Genomic DNA, 20,222 nt, shown 5'->3' with positions numbered 1-20,222 from the left:
CTTACGATACAAAATATTCCTAAAAATAAGAAAAGTCTGATCTCATGACGAAAACGTACCTGTCCGAACTTTTTCGCAAGACGTGAAATACGTACCAATAAGTACAGTTTCCAACAAAAATAAACACTAGAGGCGGTAAAACAGAGAGCACTTGTAAACGTTTTTGTACCCAGTTATGATTACAGCTCTATATGTTTCGCTTTCTAGACATAACAAGCTTGTAGCTCAGTCGATACGGAATTGGACTTAGGATGCAGAATCCTTGGGTGCGAATCCCGTCAAAAACATGACTCACGATTAAAGAGCTGCAAGATCAGAGATCGAAAAACAAGCTAAATGCATGTTTGCGATTGCGTTTTTACGTCACATTCGCTTTTGTTCATACTATCGCATAAGTTTAGGTGTAGTGCAGATGGTACGTTATTTTAAAAATGTCAAGGAGCATTAGAGTAAGTCAGAACTGCGGCGACATGTACAAAACCGATGTTACATAAAATGTACCATATGTACCATATTTGTTCTGGTGAAAAAAAACAAACACTGTTTTAGCGCCACTCAGTGTACATTTCTGTTGGAAACTGCAGTGATATGTACCTATTGGTACGAATTTCGCGTCTTGGGTCAGGTACATTTTCTTAATTAGACCAGGTTGAGAAAAAGCAGTTCAGTCGTAAAGAAATTATGTTTTTTGAGGAAAACATTTCAGGATTTCTCTCCATATAGTGGACTTCTATGGTGCCCCTGAGTTTGAACTTTCAAAATGCAGTTTAAATACAGTTTTAAAGGGCTCTAAATGACCCCAGCCAAGGAAGAAGGGTCTTATCTAGTCAAACGATCAGTTATTTTCTGAAGAAATTGACAATTTATATAATTTTTAACCTCGAATGCTCATCTTGTCTAGCTCTGCGTGTACTCTGTGTATTCCTGTTCAAGACAGCTAGGGTATGTCGAAAAACTCCTATCTAATTTTCTCCTCCAACTTCAAAATCATCCCATATCGCTGCAGAAGAACCAACCCAGTGTTTACAAAGTGAATGCACAAAGAGGATCAAACACCCTTACCAAAAAAAAAAAAAAAAAAAAACATAAGACAGCGATGTAGGAGGATTTTAAAGTTGGGATTGGGAGTTTTTCGACATACCCTAACTATCATAAATCGTAACAAACAGAGTTCACGCAGAGCTAGACAAGATAAGCGTCTGAGTTAAAAAGTATATAAATTGACAATCATTTTTTAGAAAATAACGGCTGGGGTTGTTTAAAGCCCTTTGAAGCTGCAATTAAACTCACGGGCACCATAGAAGTCCACTATATGGAGAGAAATCCTGAAATGCTTTCCTCAAAAAGCTATTTCTTTATAACCGAAGAAAGAAAGACTTGAACATCTTGGATGACAAGGGGGTGAGTATCTGTAAATGTTTGTTCTGGAAGTGAACTTTTCCTTTAAGAAGAAGTATATTTTGTGAATCCGGCCCCAGATCTTCAAGTAAAGTGAATATGATGGAGAAAAGATAATGGAAAATATGGTTTGAATTTGGTCAAACATGGTCTGGTACATCAACACCCACGTCAAAGAGCCAAATGTTCCACTGCATTTTTTATAGGTGTGACGCCAGTTAAAACAAAAGTCCGTCCAAATAGGAAGAAAAGAAAAGCCTGCTCTTATTAACAGTTTCAAATCATATCAAATGATACATTTTGTCTAAATTGAGGATCTTAATATAAAACACAATGTTGTTTCAAGCAAAACAAACACATAAAAGCCCTCAGTATTTATGCATAAGGATGACTTCAAAACCATTTGTCACCACCACGTTGTTTGTAACACTACATTTTCCACAGACGCACAGCCCTTATTGCTTTTAGGCCCCATTACTGTGGGCTGCTGGGTAAGAGAGGGGCCGATGCTGAGAGAAGATAGACAGGCCAACTTTAAAAGCTCTCCGTTCTCTTTTTAGTCATTCCAAAACACATCAGGGCTCCTGCCTGGGGACCTCTGAAACCCTGACAGCCAAAAGACACTACCTGCGTCTAGACGTAAAAACACATTAAATCCGCAGAGTCAATCGCCTTCCCGAACACACAACACGCGCAGGGAAAGTTATGATAATGACTTATTTCACTTTCAAAAGAGTCACTCCTCTATTTTGGTTTGGTCCAAGGAGCTCAAGGAATTTTGATTGAACATTTGCTTGTGGTATTGGCCAGAAATACTACTATCTACCTAAACAACCAAGAAGAAAACTGAAAACTAAGATAGGTGAATTGCACTGACAGCGACACACTGAAAACGCTGTTTTTAAACATTTAGAAGAAGAAAAAAAGTCACACCTCTACTCAAACCCACTTGTAAACCGATAAGCGAAGCCCCTCCATCCTGGAGGTGCTAAAAACGTCCCGTTTGCAGTGTCACAGGGTTGGCCTCAGGTATGCATCGGCGGAGGTACGGCCGGGGATAATTGAAACCGTTCCCACCTCGGCTGAGCCAGGGAGGAGAACTCTGTCCCGCAGACGGCTCTGTGTTGTTTTCTCTCCCGGCGAGCCGTGGCCCTTCCCCGCTGAGAGGGAGCACGGCCGGGCCTCCAGAGACGCACATTCCCACACACCAACCCGCACTCCACCTCTCACCCAACACACAAGAATGCTTTCATCCCCAACATGTCCTCACACTCAGGTACTGAACGCAGGATATCACACAAACTGGGGTAATTGCATATAAGAGTTATGGTATAACCAAAGGGAACCATGCTAACCTTACTAAGTTTTTTATATTCATATTAAATGTGTGATTTGTCCTGTAAAGACTCTATTTCTTGTGCTTTATTGGTGACCCTGGACCACAAAACCAGTCTTAAGTAGCACAGGTATATTTGTAGCAGTAGCCAAAAATACATTGTATGGGTCAAAATGATCAATTTTTCTTTTATGCCAAAAATTATTAGGATATTAAGCAATATATTTGGTTAATTTCCTAATGTAAATATATCAAAACATAATTTTTGATTAGTAATATGCATTGCTAAAAACTTCATTTAGACAACTTTAAAGGTGATTTTCTCAATATTTTGATTTTTTTATTTGCACCCACAGATTCTAGATTTTCAAATAGTTGTATCTCGACCAAATATTGTCCTATTCTAACAAACCATACATGAACAGAAAGCTTATTTATTCATTATTTATTATTATTATAAATCTCAATAAAAAAGACCCTTATGACTGTTTTTTTGGTACAGGGTCACATTTATAATGTTAAAAACATTTTCTATTTCAAATAAATGCTGTTCTTTTAAACTTTCTTTTTTTTTTTTTTTTAAATCCTGGGAAAAAAAGTATAGTGGTTGCTACAAAAATATTAAGTAGGACAACTGTTTTTAACATTAATAATAATTGGAATTATTTCTTGAGCAGCAAATCAGCATATTAAAATGATTTCTGAAGGGTCATGTGACACTGAAGACTGGAGTTATGATGCTGAAAATTCAGATTGTCCTCACAAGAATAAATTCATTTTTTTTATATTTTAAAATATGAAAAAATATTTTATGGTTGTAATAATATTTCAGAATGTTACTGTGTTTTTAATCAAATAAATGCAGCTTTGGTTAGAATATTATTTAAAAGCTTTCTTACTTCAAAAAAATCTTACTGACCCTAAACGTTTGGTAATGTACTTAATGCTACAAATAAATAAACACGACAAAATATACTATATAGTGTTTTTTTTTTTTTTAATAATTACCTTTACATTTATAAATGCACAAAATAAGAAGGTCACAGCAGTTTTTAAGAGAAATATATTTTTAACATACAAATGTGACCTTGGACCACAAAACCAAGTAGTATGGGTATATTTGTAGCAAAAGCAAAAAAATTAATTGTATGGGTCAAAATTATCGATTTTTCGTTTATGCCAAAAATCATTAGGATATTAAGTAAAGATCATGTTTCATGAAGATATTTTCTAAAATTCCTACCGTAAATATATCAAAACTTAATTTTTGATTAGTAATATGCATTGCCAAGAACTAAATTTGCACATCTTTAAAGGCGATTTTCTCAATATTTAGATTTGTTTGCACCCTCAGATTCCAGATAACAAATAACAGTTGTATCTCCAAATATTGTCCAATGGAAGGCTTATTTATTTAGCATTCAGATGATGTATAAATCTCAATTTAAAAAAAAAAAAGACCTTTACGACTGGTTTCGTGGTCCATGGTCACAAATATATTTTTCAGCAACACACGTTTTAATTAACCGTTCAATTAAATTATATAAAAAAAAAAACATCACCGGACATTCTGCACACTCTATTTTAGTTCAAACTTGCGGTTCCCGAAAATAACCGCTAAAATCTTCCTCTCTCATGAAGAAATTTGAATCAATATACTGCAATCGATACAAGGATCATATTGCTGACAAGCATGAAATATATTCTGTCATTGTACAATATCAATAATTAAGTGAGCCAAAAAAACAAGGCAGAGTGTCTCTTTTTCCAAAGACCTCTGCGTCTTTATGTATCTGCTAGGTCACACTACTAGTGTGTGTGTGTACAGTAGATCCCTTATGACCAAAAGGACATGGCTTTTCATTACTTTTCTTTATATCAACATTCATAATTATCAGAATATATCAAACTACAATATGCACAGGTGCAAGAAAGCAGCCGGAACGGCGAATAAATAACACAACCTGCACAGAATAAAGTAACGCCAACCAACGCACCCTGACATTTTAATCTGACAGGATGTGACCACAAGAAAATGTATCCATGTGGATTTAAACCATAAACAGTGATATTTAGAAGTCTTAGTCTTGGTTTAATTCTCAAAATGAGCATTGTAAGTGTTTGGCACAAATCAGCAAATGCTGAAAGGCTGATGGTGTATTTCTGGACTGTGCCGGCTGTCCTTTGCACATTTGTGTAAGTTACACAGTTGACAATCACCAATCACCATTAGGCATTTGTATGTGCAAAGCCAGAGGGAAATCCCTTTATGGCTTTGACTAAATTAGACCGAGCATGTGCATTTCTTCAAGGTCTCAAATACATATCTGCTGTGGTATTATTTACAGCTTGAAATTCTCCCACAATTTTGCTCTGTCCTTCTGCACACCCCCTTTAGTTCATAGAAAACATTCTGTTACGGATTAAAGTACAGAAAAGCTGAAGTTTTCTGCTATTGCATGCAATTGTCGTTTTAAGAGAAACGTCCTTAGCTTTAAAGTGTCAAAGCGAAATGTAATAATTCCGTTGTTGAGATATAGCAGAAAGGAAAAACTGCGCATTGCACAATCCAATCATTTTACAAGATGCCTCGACAGCCGAGCGGTTTAAACACATGAAACGAAATCAAAATACAGGACAGATGTTGTGAAAAAGCCACATTTAAGCTGTGTCACAAAACTGTCATATTTTCTTTCTTTTTTTTTTTTTTTTGTAAATGACGGGGGGCATATCTATTATACAAAGCGCAGCGGGCACAATTTAGTGTAGCCAAACATACGGAAATATTTAACAGCCAATTGCTGCCAATTAACTTTGATCAAGATGAGTGCGATTGGAATCTCCCCGTCACTCCAATGTCTCGGGCAGCACAAACATTTTCTTTCTCCCTGGTTCTCGTGGCAGGAAAAGCAGAGCGAGGCCGTTGACTAATGAGACTTGGCAGGCTCGCAACAGTTCTCCTCACACTTAAGTATCAAACAAAACATTTCCTCCTCCGCGGGGTCAGCCACGAGCAGGACACAGAGGAAAATCAATGGGTCAGTGGTGTCGGGTTCTAGGGATGAGGGAAAGCGGCTCGCCAGCGGTGTCTGGGCTCGGGTGGGTTCAGTGGGCTCGGTTAGATCTGGTGTGTAAAGCCCGCTACTTAAAAGCATAGTTTAGTCACAAATGAAAATTCCTTTAGCGTTTATTAAGCCTTGTGTCATTCCAAACCCGTATGACTTTAATTCTTCAGTGGAACACAAAAGGAGATGTTTTGACGAATGTTCAAGCTGCTCTTTTTCGTGTCATTGAAATGGATTTGGACTGAAGATTTTAAAAAGTTGTGCATGTGACTCAGTTTCTATATTCAATTTGAACGATTGAGTGAGTTTAACTGTAAAGCCTGACATATAAATGAAGAATATGGTTGTTCAATAAACACAATGTTTTGTATTACACTACCAGTCAAAAGTTTTTAAGATTTTACATATTTTTCTAAGAATCTGCATTTATTTGATCCAAAATACAACAAAAGTAGTATTATTGTGAAATATTTTTACTATTTAAAATAACTGCTTTCTATTTGAATATATTTTAAAATTTCATTTATTCCTGTGATCAAAGCGAAATTAATTTGCTGATTTGCTGTTAAATTTTTTATTATTATTATCGATATTTAAAACAGTTGAGTAAATTGTTTACAGGATTATTTGATGAATTAGAAAGATCCAAAGATCAGCATTTAGCTGAAATAAAAAGCCGTCGTAAGATTATATACTATATTATACAAAAGCTTGGAGTCATTATATATTTTTTTTAATTTGAGAAAGAAATGATAGAACTCAATACTTTGATTTAGCAAGGATGCTTTAAATTGATGATAAAGACATTTCTAATGTTACAAATTTCTATTTTTAGATTTCTATTTCAGTTAAATGCTGTTCTTCTGAACTTTCTATTCATCAAAGAAAACTAAAAACATAATAATAATGTTTCTGAGCAGCAAATCAAAATATTGTTTTAAATAGTAAAAATATTTCACAATTGTACTGTTTTTGCTGTACTTCAATCAAATAAATGCAGGCTTGATGAGCAAAAGTGAAATCTGTAAAAAAAATTATAAATCGTACTGTTCAAAAACTTTTGAATGGTAGTGTATATTTAAAAAAAAATCATCTCATATATTATATAGTGAGATACTTTAGGAAGAAGAAGAAAAAAAAAACATCTCAGTTTTATTTAGAGGCCCAAAGTGAGCAAAAATACAATTTTGTGCAACTGCAGATATTTATATGGCCAAAAAGTAAGAACGCATGAACTTCTAATAGCTTATAATGTAAAAATGTAGAATTTTATAACAGTTTAGCAGACTACTTACATATACAGTAATGCATATAAATATCAGTTGCCACCTTTTATCCATACCCAATAATATGTCTTAGTAAGGTGATTAAATGCTTAGTTTTATGGTCAAAGTTATATAGTTTTAATGGTGGCAGACAAATAACGCAATTTATAAAACAAATAAATGTTCCTGTATCATAGTGGATACTCATATTTTAACATGATTTAAAAAAAAATATTGAATGGATAATCTGATCCAATCTCATGGCAATTCATGCATATCGTACGAGGTGACTAATTCAATTCAGCAGAATCTTACATATCTTACATGTTTTACCCAATTCGTATGAATTCGTATGAATGTCCTACACCTAACCCCAATCACCGGGGTCTAAACAAATTGGACAAAATCGTACGAGTGAGGTCGTACGAATTCGTACAAATTAGCCACTTCGTAAAATATGTAAGAATTGGTTGTGAGATAGCATTGAATAATCAAGTAAACCTAAGTTGCTTCAGTCCAGTAAGTGTTCATCTTGAAATATTTCTAACAATATAATAGTTATTGTTACATTTTCTTTTTAAAAATCTAAAAGAGGTATTTTACTTGCTAAAAAACTTTAAACTACCAATCAAACAGCAGATTTTTCAGCAAAGTTTAGATCATGTTGATAGAAATTAGTTTAAAAAATGATACAGAACCAGATCTATTCTTTTTGTGGATGAATCATTTAGAACAGTTTTGTCTGAACCGAATCAACTGATTACTTTAATAGATTTTCAATGAATAAGGAATTATTCTTGGGATAAGAAAGAACGAATGAGGGCAGGATTTTTATTTTTGGGTAAACCGGCATTTAAGGGTTTGTGGATTTGTTATTTCACAGTCCATATTTTCAGACCTGCAGCTATTTTAACAAGCCACATCGCTGATCTGTTTAAATCACAAAATGAAGTGCTAGCTCGAGCAACACCAGATCTGGTCAAATTCACTGCTATGAACATGTGGAGCGCTGCCAGTCACGAGCAGAAGTGACCCTACCGGTCTCGTTTTCACCCCTCACCATGCGGGGCAGACAGACACCTAGATACCCTCTCAGTAACTGCCCCCGGGGGCAGATTTTACACTGATCCGACATGAATCAGGCAGAGTGGGCAAAGCAGCCGGTTCCAGACCGTGACTGAGAGTCTGCGGCCGGAGCGGCCAGAGACACCGAGCACACAGCATGACATGCAGACAGTCAGAGCACGTACAGAAATATTAGAAGCTGACAAATTGGCCCGGACGGCTGGAAGGGAGGGGGGACGCTGGTGGGCGCAGGCCGGGGAGACTGACAGCGCATGTAAAATTCATAGTGTCCCATGGGCTCCGAGGTAATACTTCACCACTGAGGGACGTTAGCGAGAAATAGGCACCCTGCTATTAAATGGTTGTTGATGCTATGGCTTAAACTTTAATGGACTGCTCTTGTGCTCGTAATGTAATGTATACACTCTGTTGTGACTTATCCACATCTTGGGGCTGGGTTTTAAATATGGCTGCTAAGAAAGAAAGCTGTAGAAGTAATCACCGTATTAGAGGGCTTGCAATAAGCTTCACAGGGGGTGAAGACAGCTACAGTGACCGCAAAAAAATGCCAATCCCCCAAAGTCACAAAAAGTTCTGGACTTACTTCCAAGTCGTTGAAGAAGAAATGCGTGTCGGCCAAGTTGAAGATCATCTCTTCCATTCTAAGTCCCAACGACACCGACGTTGGTGGATCCTAAAAAACACAAACAAAAAAACATAAGCAATAATACATTTTCCATTCTACCATTCAGTTCAGAATAAATACTAATATGCTAGTATCTTTACATGTGGTTACGATTAATCGTGATTAATCGCGATTAATCGCATTTAACATAAAATGTTTTGGTGTATATAATACATGTGTGTTCTTAAATATATACATGTGTGTGTATTTATATGTACATAATAAATATACACAGTACACACACATATATGTGACCCTGGACCACAAAACCAGTCTTTTAAGTAGCAAGGGTATATTTGTAGCTATAGCCAAAAATACATTGTATGGGTCAAAATTATCGATTTTCCTTTTATGCTAAAAATCATTAGCATATTAAGTAAAGATCATGTTCCATGAAGATATTTTGTAAATTTGCTACCATAAATATATAAAAACTTGAGTTTTGATTAGTAATATGCATTGCTAAGAACTTCATTTGGACAACCTTTAAGGCGATTTTCTCAATATTTAGATTTTTTTGCACCCTCAGATTACAGGTTTTCAAATAGTTGTATCTCAGACAAACATTGTCCTATTTTAACAAACAATATATTAATGGAAAGCTTATTTACTCAGCTTTCAGATGGCGTTAGAATCTCAATTTCGACAAATTTACACTTATGTCTGGTTTTGTGGTCCAGGGTCACATATTATGTACACAAAAATTTTTATTCTGGATGCGATTAATTGTGATTAATCGTTGCCCGGCACTAATTTATATACATTATTTTATGGCATATGCGCGTACATTTTTCCATATTTAGTTTCATGTTTAGACCCCCTAATTTGTAATTTAATTATAGATAGATAGACAGACAAACAAACAAACAGACAGATAGAACATAACACATACTCTAGAATAAAATATATTATAAAACATACATCTGCCTAAGCCAATTCTACAAGTTTTAAGAATTAAGAGTTTCATTTTTGTCTAAAAAAAAAACAGTCACGGCTACATTTTACACTCTGTAGGCAGTAAAACCCAATCTTAGATGCGTTATGAGTTGAAATGAGTTCGAGGTCAAGGTGTCATCATAAATATATCACTGTCCACATACCTCAGCGCCAAGATCATCTTTCTACACATTACTACTGATGCATTTCACCCCCATTTCCCCCAAACAATCTTCTCACATCAGGTAAAGCATTTTCCAACTATTTGTGAAAAGCCTGAAGTTGGGGAATTTAATAGAAACTTCTAGAAACAGGAAGATGCACATTTTCCTACACAAAACTGCTTTAGCGAGTGATGTTTAAACCTGGGCACTGGCAGTAATCAAAATGGATTACTCACTTAAAATATAATGGACTCTTTTTTTAAAATGTATTCAATGTATTGAGTTTCCACCGTAATGCAATACTGGCAGTAATGGCGATCTCGTGTTGGGATTGAGCTTGACACGAAGACGGGAGTGACTGCTCTCTAAATTGTTAATGAATCATTTGCAGTGTGTTTTTCTCTTTAATACCTAGTCAACATTCATTAAAGAAGCTCATTACAAAATTACAAACTTGTCTTTGTACATCTTTCTGGCTGAAGTCAAAAGTTTACATACACCTTGCAGAATCTACAAAATGTTCATTATTTTACCAAAATAAGAGGGAACATACAAAATGACAAAATATTTTTTATTTAGTATTGACCTGAGTAAGACATTTCACATAAAAGACGCTTACATATAGTCCACAAGAAAAAAAAAAAACAGTTGAATTTATAAAAATTACCCTGTTCAAAAGTTTACATACACTTGAATGATCCACAGCTGTATTTTTTTTTTGTCCCGAACATTTAAACTGACTGCTGTTCTTCAGAAAAATCATTTAGGTCCTCACAAATTCTGTTTTCTCAGCATTTCTGTGTATTTAAACCCCTTCCAACAATGACTGTATGATTTTGAGATCCATCTTTTCACACTGAGGACAACTGAAGGACTCACATGCAACTATTACAGAAGGTTCAAACGCTCACTGATGCTCCAGAAGGGAACGCGAATCATTAAGATCCCAGGGTGAAAACTTTTGAACAGAATACAGATGTGTACATTTTTCTTATTTTGCCTAAATATCATATGTTTTCATTAAGAACTGCCCTTCAGAAGCTACACTTGCATGTTTCCCAGAAGACAAAATGAGTTAAATTTACCCTGATCGACAAAATCAAAAAGTTTTCACCCCCTGGCTCTTAATGCCTTGCTTTTTCTTCTAGAGCAACAGTAAGTGTTTGAAACCTTCTGTAATAGCTGCATATGAGTCCCTCAGTTGTCCTCAGTGTGAAAAGATGGATCTCAAAATCATACAGTCATTGTTGGAAAGGGTTCAAATACATAAAAATGCTGGGAAAAAAAAATCTTATTCAGGTCAGTACTGCAAAAAAATAACATCCATTTCGTATGATCCTTCTTATTTTGATAAAATAATCAATATTTTGCAGATTCTGCCAGGTGTAGGTAAACTTCTGACTTCAACTGTACACCTGAACTACAAATATTTAGGAGTCAGTGTATTTAAAGTGACAGTTCACAGTCTCGAAACAAAGAAACACTGTAGTCAAGCTTAAAACAAGGCCACAGGGTTTATTAAATGGATATTTAGACTAGGATTCAATTGAAAATCATCTTTTGTAATCTTCATTCCACACAGGCTTATTTTCCTAATCAGCGGCTGCTCTCTGGTTGTTCATTAAGAGGATAAAGCAAGTGTGCGAATGAGCGAGGAAAGCAAAGGAGGGGATTTATTCCAGTGTCTGTACAGCCGTGCTGAGTCAGAGAGCTCTGCTACAGGGATTAGAGCTTAAAGCCACCTGAAGAAACGCCTGAGCTTTTTACTGATTACATGTCACACTCGACAATGAAAATGTTTTAACTGCGGACAGCGGGAGGGGAACCACACAAGAAGAGCAGAACACCAGCAAAGACAGTGATGAGGTTTTCAAGTTGATGTTCACACTCTGTATAATCTACAAATTAGTATATTTATGATGGTACACTGATGTCTTTTTTTTCTTTCATATACAGTACACTACTAGTAAAACAGTTTATTTTTGCTCACCAAGGCTGCTTTTATTTATTTAAAAAAATATAAATAAAATAAAATATTAGTACAATTTAAAATGAGTTTTTTTTTTTTTGTTTAAATATGTTTTACATTTTTATTTATTCCTGTGATGCAAAGCTGAATTTTTAACAGTCATTGCTTCAGTTTTCAGTCACATGATTCTTTAGAAATTATTATAATATGTTTCGGTGCTTGAAAAACATTTGAAACATTTTCTGCTTAATATTTTTTTGTGAAAACCAACTTTTTCAAGATTCTTTGGTGAATATAACGTTGAAAAGAACAGTGTTAATTTAAAATAAGATCTTTTGTAACATTACAAAGGTCTTTACTGTCACCTTTGCTACATTTGTGACCCTGGACCACAAAACCAGTCATAAGGGTAAACTTTTTCAGATTTACATAATCTGAAAGCTGAATAAATAAGCTTTCAAGTATTGAAGTATGGTTTGTTAGGATAGGACAATATTTGGAAGAGATACAACTATTTGAAAATCTGGAATCTGAGGGTGCAAAAAATATTGAAATATTAAGAAAATGTCTAAAATGAAGTTATTAGCAATGCATATTACTAATCAAAAATTATGTTTTGATATATTTACGGAATATCTTCAAGGAACAAGATCTTTAATTAATATCCTAATGATTTTTGGCATAAAAATCGATAATTTTGACCTATATAATATATTTTTGGCTATTTCTACAAATATACCCATGCTACTTAAGACTGGTTTTGTGGTCCAGTGTCACATTTAATACATCTTTTCTGAATTAATATATCAATTTGAATTAAATTAAAATAATTAACCCACGTGTTCTACTAGAAAAATGTTTTTTTTTTTTTTTTTTACTTAGATTTTTGTCTGGTTTCCAGCCAAAATATCAAAAATTCTTAAATCAAGAAGGATTTTCTAAATAAGTTAAAATTATTGTCTTGTTTTCAGAAAAAGCAAGTCAAAATTAAGTGCATTTTTGCTTGAAACAAGCTTACTCTGTTGGCAGATTATTTTGCTTGTCCTAAGTAAAAACTCACTTCATGTTGACTTGTTTTTTGGCTTGAAACAAGACAAAAATAAAATTAAGTAAGAAAAGCATTTTTCTGCAGTGTATTGAGATTAACATCCATGGACTCCAATTACTGTATGTATGTGAAAATGTAAAATTAAGTAAAATTTTTAAGTGTGAATGTAAATTTGACGTATCATAGTAACAGTTTGAAATCCAGATTTGGGTTTGTTGACCTCACAAGAATTTAAAGCACAAAAAAAATAAATAATAATAATTGGCAGTAATGCACTTCTACGCATTTTCTGCATGTGAAAATCCATTGCAATTACTCTTTGTTTATATCTGAGGTCTCCCCAAACTAAAATAATATATTTCACGGCGGCTGTTGGATGCATGTTAGCAAGTAAAAATTATGTTTATAATCAGTTCTCATGAGCACAGGAAGTCATCAACCTGATACTTCAATGTTAAGTATGTTTTCTGAGCTATTAAAAGAGTCACAGAGTCTCTCAGACTGAGAATACATGAGGGTTAATGAAAAAAGCGATCAATATTTTCACAGTTTACATACGCTATTGAGTCATTCTCATGTTAGTTTTAATTACAGAAAGCTATTAAATATATAGCCTAATCAAAAAGAAGTTATTTCTTTGTTAAGCGCTTCTCCCCTCCTATCTATTTTGAGCCTGCCAGTCAGTGGACTTAATATAAACACCTGCGTATGTATCTGACAGTTAATAAAAGCAGGTTTGGTGGTGAGAGGTATGCAAAGTGCACTTCTCTGGCCCGACGAATCCTCTCCAATTAAATCTAAACAATCATTCAGCGGGAGAGTTAAGAATACAAGCAGGCCGGAGTGCCAGAGGGTCTTCTGCTCTCGCTGCCACCTGTCCCCACACGTCAGCGCCACCCGAAGGGCGCCAAGTCCTCCCCTCTGAAACCCCCCCACACCCCGCAAGCTTTCCCTCCAGAGCTGACGGCCACACAGCTGGCCCGAACCATCAGCTTTATGGGAGCGAGCTGCCCTGATGCCAATTAGGATAACTGATAACCACAGCAGTGAGCTCTCCAACACGGCTCTATTTATAGAGCGCTTCCTCAACGCTCTCGCTGGAAGAAATGCATTTCGATGGGTTTTCTTACTGTTTATGTCATCTACGCCTCATATCGGAGAAACGCGAAGCACCTTGGTTTTTAATGTAAGGGTTTGAGATGAGTGTGCTGATATGATTTAAGAGCGCATTATGTGGTTTGCCATGTTGCAGGGTAGATGGGATAAGCATATTTCTGGTGGAAGGGCAACGTGTAATCAGATTTCCACAGCGGAGAGGAGGAGAAAGAACGATTTGGCGCTTAAGAAACATTTCTTATTATTTTCAGTGCTGAAAACAGTTGCGCAGCTTGATATTTTTGTGGAAATTGTGATATTAGCATTATGTCATTAAAATTTTATAATATGCTGATTTGGTGCTCAATTATTTTCAGTGTTGTGCAGCTTGATATTTTTGTGGAAATCCTAATTTTAAAAAATACTTTTTATTTTATTTTATTTTTCAGAAAATTAAAAAGCAGTTGCACAAATTAATATTTATGTGGAAATCGTTATACTTTTAAAAAATTATTATTTCATTCTAATATACTAAAAAAGCCATACTTTTTAATTTATTGTCATTTATTTTTCAGATTTTTTTATTCTCATATGCTGATTTGGTGCTCAATTATTTTCAGTGTTGAAAACAGTTGTGCAGCTTAATCTTGATTTTTAAAAATTATTTCTGAAACTGCGATGCTTTTTATTTATTTTATTTTATTTTTCAGAAGTCAGAAAACAGTTGTGCAGCTTGATATTTCTGTGAAAATAGTGATTTTTTTTAAAAATTATTTTATTCTAATATGCTGAAACTGTGATACTTTTTATTTTATTTTTTTATTTTATTTTATTTTAAATTTGATTTTATTTTCAGAATTTTAATTCTAATATGCTGATTTGGTGCGCAATTATTTTCAGAGTTGAAAACAGTTGTGCAGCTTAATATGTGGAAACCGTGATTTAAAAAAAAAATTATTTCATTCTAATATGCTGAAACTGGTACTTTTTATTTTATTTTATTTTATTTTTCAGAATTATTTTATTCTAATATGATGATTTTTTGCTCAATTATTTTCAGTGTTGAAAACAGTTGTGCAACTTATTATTTTTGGGAAAATCATGATTTTTTTGCAGCATTATAATATGCTGAAACTGGGGTACTTTTTATATTATTTTTCAGAATTATTTTATAATGAAATGCTGATTTGGTGCTCAATTATTTTCAGTGTTTAAAACAATTGTGGAGCTTAATATTTTTGGTGAATTGTTATTACAATTATTTCATTCTAATATGCTGCAACTGTGAAAATTGTCTTTTTTTTCAATTATTTCATTCTAATATGCTGCAACTGAGATACTTTTTATTTTATTTCCCTGAGTTCTTTAATTCTAATATGCTAATCTGGTGCTCAATTATTTTAAGTGTTGAAAACAGTTGTGCAGCTTAATAGTTTTGTGGAAATCGTCATTTTTTTCTAAATTATTTCATTCTAATATGCTGAAACTGTGATACTTTTTATTTTATTTTATTTTTCATAATTCAGAAATTTTATTTTTCAGAAATACTGTATTCTAACATGCTGATCTTGTGCTTAACAGTTGTAATGTTTATTATTTTTGTGGAATATGTTTTTGCAGGATTCTTTGGTAAATAATAAGTTCAAAAGAACAACATTAATTTACAACATAAACATTATGTAACATTATAAATATCTTTACCATCACTTTTTATCAGTTTAACATATCCTTGTAGAATAAAAGTATTAATTTCTTTCAAAAAAATTTATTGACCCACTTTTGAATGTTAATGTACTTAAAACTAAAATAATTAATCCTCATTTTGTGTCTTCTCCAATTACAATATGTATATTTAAAAGTAATAACAGAAACTTTGAAATAAATCTCTCTAGTTCATTTCTAATCCCTCTAATCCTCCCATTAAATTCTTGAAACATGTTCCTCTGACCAATCAAAACCCAGCAGACAGAAATTATAAGTGTAAAACATGACTTTTCTATTTTAGTAACTAACAGATTGGGTTCTGTCTGACCCTTAAAAGATACACACACACTTTCAAATGAAGATTGGTTAGGAAAAAGAACCTTAAAATCAGACGTGGCTGCACCGACGGCTCAGTTTAAGTGTGTGTGTGTGTGAGAGAGTGGACACGGTTGAGGCACTCTCAGAGTTTCGCTTCTTTACCCAGCATGCTCAGCCGAGATAAAGTAAATAAACAGTGCAGGGTCGAGGGCCAGGGCTCCCTCACCCTTAAAACAAAACACCACCCCCATCAAACACCCTGCCTGAGGAACAAAGAGAACAAACCAGCCGCCGGGCCCCGTTCCACTGACATCCGAGCGCTGCTGTCATCTACACTCACCACAAAGAAGAAAAAAAAAAAACCTTCAAGAAGCTCAGCCAAAAAATGCCAAGTCTGTGATTTATTCCCTCAAACAAGGAAGCAGCTTTCTGCATTCTTCAGACACAAAGAGGGTTTAAAAACACTCGCATGTTGAACTCAAGATTTAGCGAAATTATAATTTGGTGAATTGAACGAGCGGTTGTGCGAGTTAAATAAAGCTATGAGATCACTGGCGAAGCCTGAGAATCGTAGATTGCCGTATTTCCCAAATTGTTTGTTTTGAAAGTTTAAATATAGCTTATGATGGTTTATATAAAATAACAAATACAACCGCAGAAGTAAACTAGTTCTTATTGCATGTTCATAACCCTTTTGAATCAGCTAAATTTGGCGTTATGCCTTAATAAATTGATCCTAGAAATAAAGGCAGTAATTAAGATATAAATAAAGGTAAATTTTTGCTCTCAGACAAAAATATAATTTATACTAGTGCTGTCAAACGATTAATCACAATTAACCATGATTAATCGAGTCTAAAATATTTATTATTTTTACATAATACATAATATATGTGTGTGTGTACTGTGTATATTTATTAAGTATATATATAAAGACACACACATGCATAGACATATTTAAGAAAAATGTTATGTTTATACATTAAATATATTTATATATATATATTAATTATATGGAATACATGCAAATATTTTCACAAATATATGCTGAATGTGTGTGGTGTGTATTTATATATACATAATGAATTACACAGTTCACACACACGTTACTTAAACAAAAACTTATTTTTTGGATGTAATTAATTGTGATTAATCAAGATTAATCATGATTAATCACGTCTAAAATAAAAGAAATGGTTTACATAATATTTGTGTGTGTGCTGTGCATATTTATTATGTATATATAAATACACACACATGCATGGATATATTTAAGAAACATGTAATGTTTATAGGTTAAATATATTTATATATATTATCAAACAAAAATGTATTTTAGAAGCGATTAATTGTGATTAATCGCGATTAATCGCGTCTAAAAAAAGTTTGCATATGTGTGTGCACTGTGTATATTTATTATGTATATATAAATACACATGCATGGATATATTTAAGAAAGATGTTATGTTTATATATTAAATATATTTATATATATATATATATATTATTAATTATATGAAACATGTAAATATTTTCAAAATATATACTGTATGTGTTTGTATTTATATATACATAATAAATTACACAGTACACACATATTACGCAAACAAAAACTTATTTTGGATGCGATTAATTGTGATTAATCACATCTAAAATACACATGCATGGATATATTTAAGAAAAATGTTATGTTTGTATATTAAATATATTTATATATATTACATATATTTAGATATATTATTACTATATGAAATACATGTAAATATTTTCAAAATATAAACTGTATGTGTGTGTATTTATATATACATAATAAATTACACAGTACACACACATATTACCTAAACAAAAACTTATTTTGGACTCGATTAATCGTGATTAATCGCGATTATTTGTTTGACAGCAGTAAATTATAGATCTATTTTTATATACATTTTGTATAATAAAATTTCTGATATTTTATACACACTACCTAAAAGATTGGGGACAGCTAGAAATCAATACTTTTATTTAGCAAGCATGCATTAAATTGATCAAAAGTGACTGTAAGACATTAAAAATGTTACAAAAGTTTTCTATTTGAAATAAATTCTGTTCTTTTAAACCTTCTACTAATCTAAGAACTCTATAAAAGAAACGTAAAAAGCAGTTAAGCAGTACAACTGCTGACAATGATACAATTTTTTTTGGCCAGCAAATCAGCATATTAAAATGATTTCTGAAGGATCATGTAATCATGAGTAATGGCTGCTTGGCCATCACAGGAATAAATTACATTTTAAATTGTAGTAATGTTTCACAATATTATGTTTATTGTATTTTTGATTAAAAAAAAAGCAGATGGTTTAAAAAAAAATACATATAGAGACTCTAAAACTAAAGAAAATGTTTTTCAACTTTCATCAACTCTAATACATAAACCTCATTCAAAGGGCAGTTCAGGCAAACGCGTAATTAAACTTAACAATGAACCATTTCTGAAGGACAAAAAACCCTTAAGAAGTGTCAATGGACATTCTCGGTGCAACTGGTTTGTAATCCATGCCTGTTCCAGCCACATAACTCTGACAGCTGCAGGCCGAGCCGAATGCCTGCGAGGCCTCGGCGATCTTATTAAAAAAAGAAACAATTACACTGAACTCCGAGTTCCTCGAAGCTGGACGGTGTACCCAAACAGGCAGCCTTTCTGTGTATTTTTCTAAACTCTGCCATAATATTTGCCTGCATTTGCATTTAAAACACATTACTTACCCTTCCGAATCTGTTGGCGTAAGATCCTGTGAGCAAGGAATGGAAAACGATGATTGTTTCATCCAAGTCCCAAATGAACACGCGCTGAGAAAAGAAAGAGCAAAATCAATGGCTCACTCAGCATGCAAGATGATCTGATTGTCAATAAGAAGGGTGCATAGATTCATGCGCCTTGGGATCAGTAGATATACAGCCCTGATGGTCACCATAGCACCCCGCGACTGCGGGAAGAACCGCCACTGGACAATCCATCTCCTGCGCCCGATGCATTAACACAATCGATAGCAACAAACTAATTAACTAGATTTGTTAACATGCTATGATGTCAGCTTGCTAATGGGGCTCAAAGCTTCCAGAGATTCAGGTGGTGTTAATGAAAAGACCATGAACTGGACATTTCAAATAATATACTTCTACATTGGAAATGTAAAAAGTAACACATTGAATTAAAAGTCAAATTTTGAAGCAAAAAACCTGAAATTGTAACATTTTAAATTTCTCGTGAATAGTTTACTTTTTGTAAATGCAGACTTCTAAAAATTGTCATGAAAATTTAGATTGTCCTTGAGTTTGGGGGGAAAAAAATATTTTTTTCTTTTTTACCTGAATTGATTGATGAATTGATCAAATTCATTTTTTTTAACCAAATAACATCGAAATGTTCTGTTACAAATTACAATAATCTTTGTAAAATAATATTTTTTTTATTAAAGTTTATTGAAGTAAAAAAGTATTATCTTCACCAAACTAAATTATGTATGTTTTATATATATTTTTTTAATTTACTTGAATTCCTGAAATTCATTTTTTTTTTCAAAATACATCTTTTAAAACCCATTGAGCAATGGCAATTTTTTATATATCTGTTATATAAAATATATTTTTTGTGTTTTTTTTTTTTATTATTTTTTGAAAACACACTCTAATAATCTTTCTAAAATATGGAATATTTTTTATTGAAGTTGTAAAATGATATCTTTATTAAAGTTGTAAGTAAAAAAGTGTGAACTGAATTCTTCACCAAGCTGAAGTCTATATATTTTATATAAATGTTATATATTAAAAAAAAATATTAACATAATTATATATATTTTTATATATATTTATATATATATTTTTAATTCACCTGAATTCATCAAATTTATTGTCTTTTTCCAAAATATATTTGAAAACCATTGAGCAATATCAATTTGTTATCTGTTTTATAAAACATCTTTTTTTAAATTGTATTTTCTTCTAAAACATACTCCAATAATCTTTATAAAAAAATATTTCATATATAATTTGTAAAATAGTTTTATTTATTTATTTATTTATTTATTTTTATTCATTTCCCCCCAAAAATACAAAAATTTACTAAATGTAAATTATTTGAAAGCGATTTGAAATGATCTCTTTTTTATTTTTGTTATTATTTTAAAAATCA

The 20,222-nt window shown here is 33.0% G+C and overlaps 1 protein-coding gene across 1 annotated transcript in view; it reads right to left on the bottom strand.

Moving 5' to 3' along the window:
* The window catches only part of eya1 (EYA transcriptional coactivator and phosphatase 1), a 40,500-nt gene that overhangs the window by 12,244 nt on the left and 8,034 nt on the right, over positions 1 to 20,222 (bottom strand). Inside the window, exons 4-5 of the mRNA XM_073830551.1 lie at positions 18,797 to 18,880; positions 8,734 to 8,823 (exon numbers count right to left, since the gene is read on the bottom strand). Of these exons, the coding sequence (XP_073686652.1) occupies positions 8,734 to 8,823; positions 18,797 to 18,880 (174 nt within the window). The remainder of the gene's footprint in view (positions 1 to 8,733; positions 8,824 to 18,796; positions 18,881 to 20,222) is intronic.

This window comes from Garra rufa, chromosome 24, assembly GCF_049309525.1.
Source record: "Garra rufa chromosome 24, GarRuf1.0, whole genome shotgun sequence".
NCBI classification, from domain to species: domain Eukaryota; kingdom Metazoa; phylum Chordata; class Actinopteri; order Cypriniformes; family Cyprinidae; genus Garra; species Garra rufa.
This window is presented reverse-complemented; position numbering and strand designations above follow the sequence as displayed.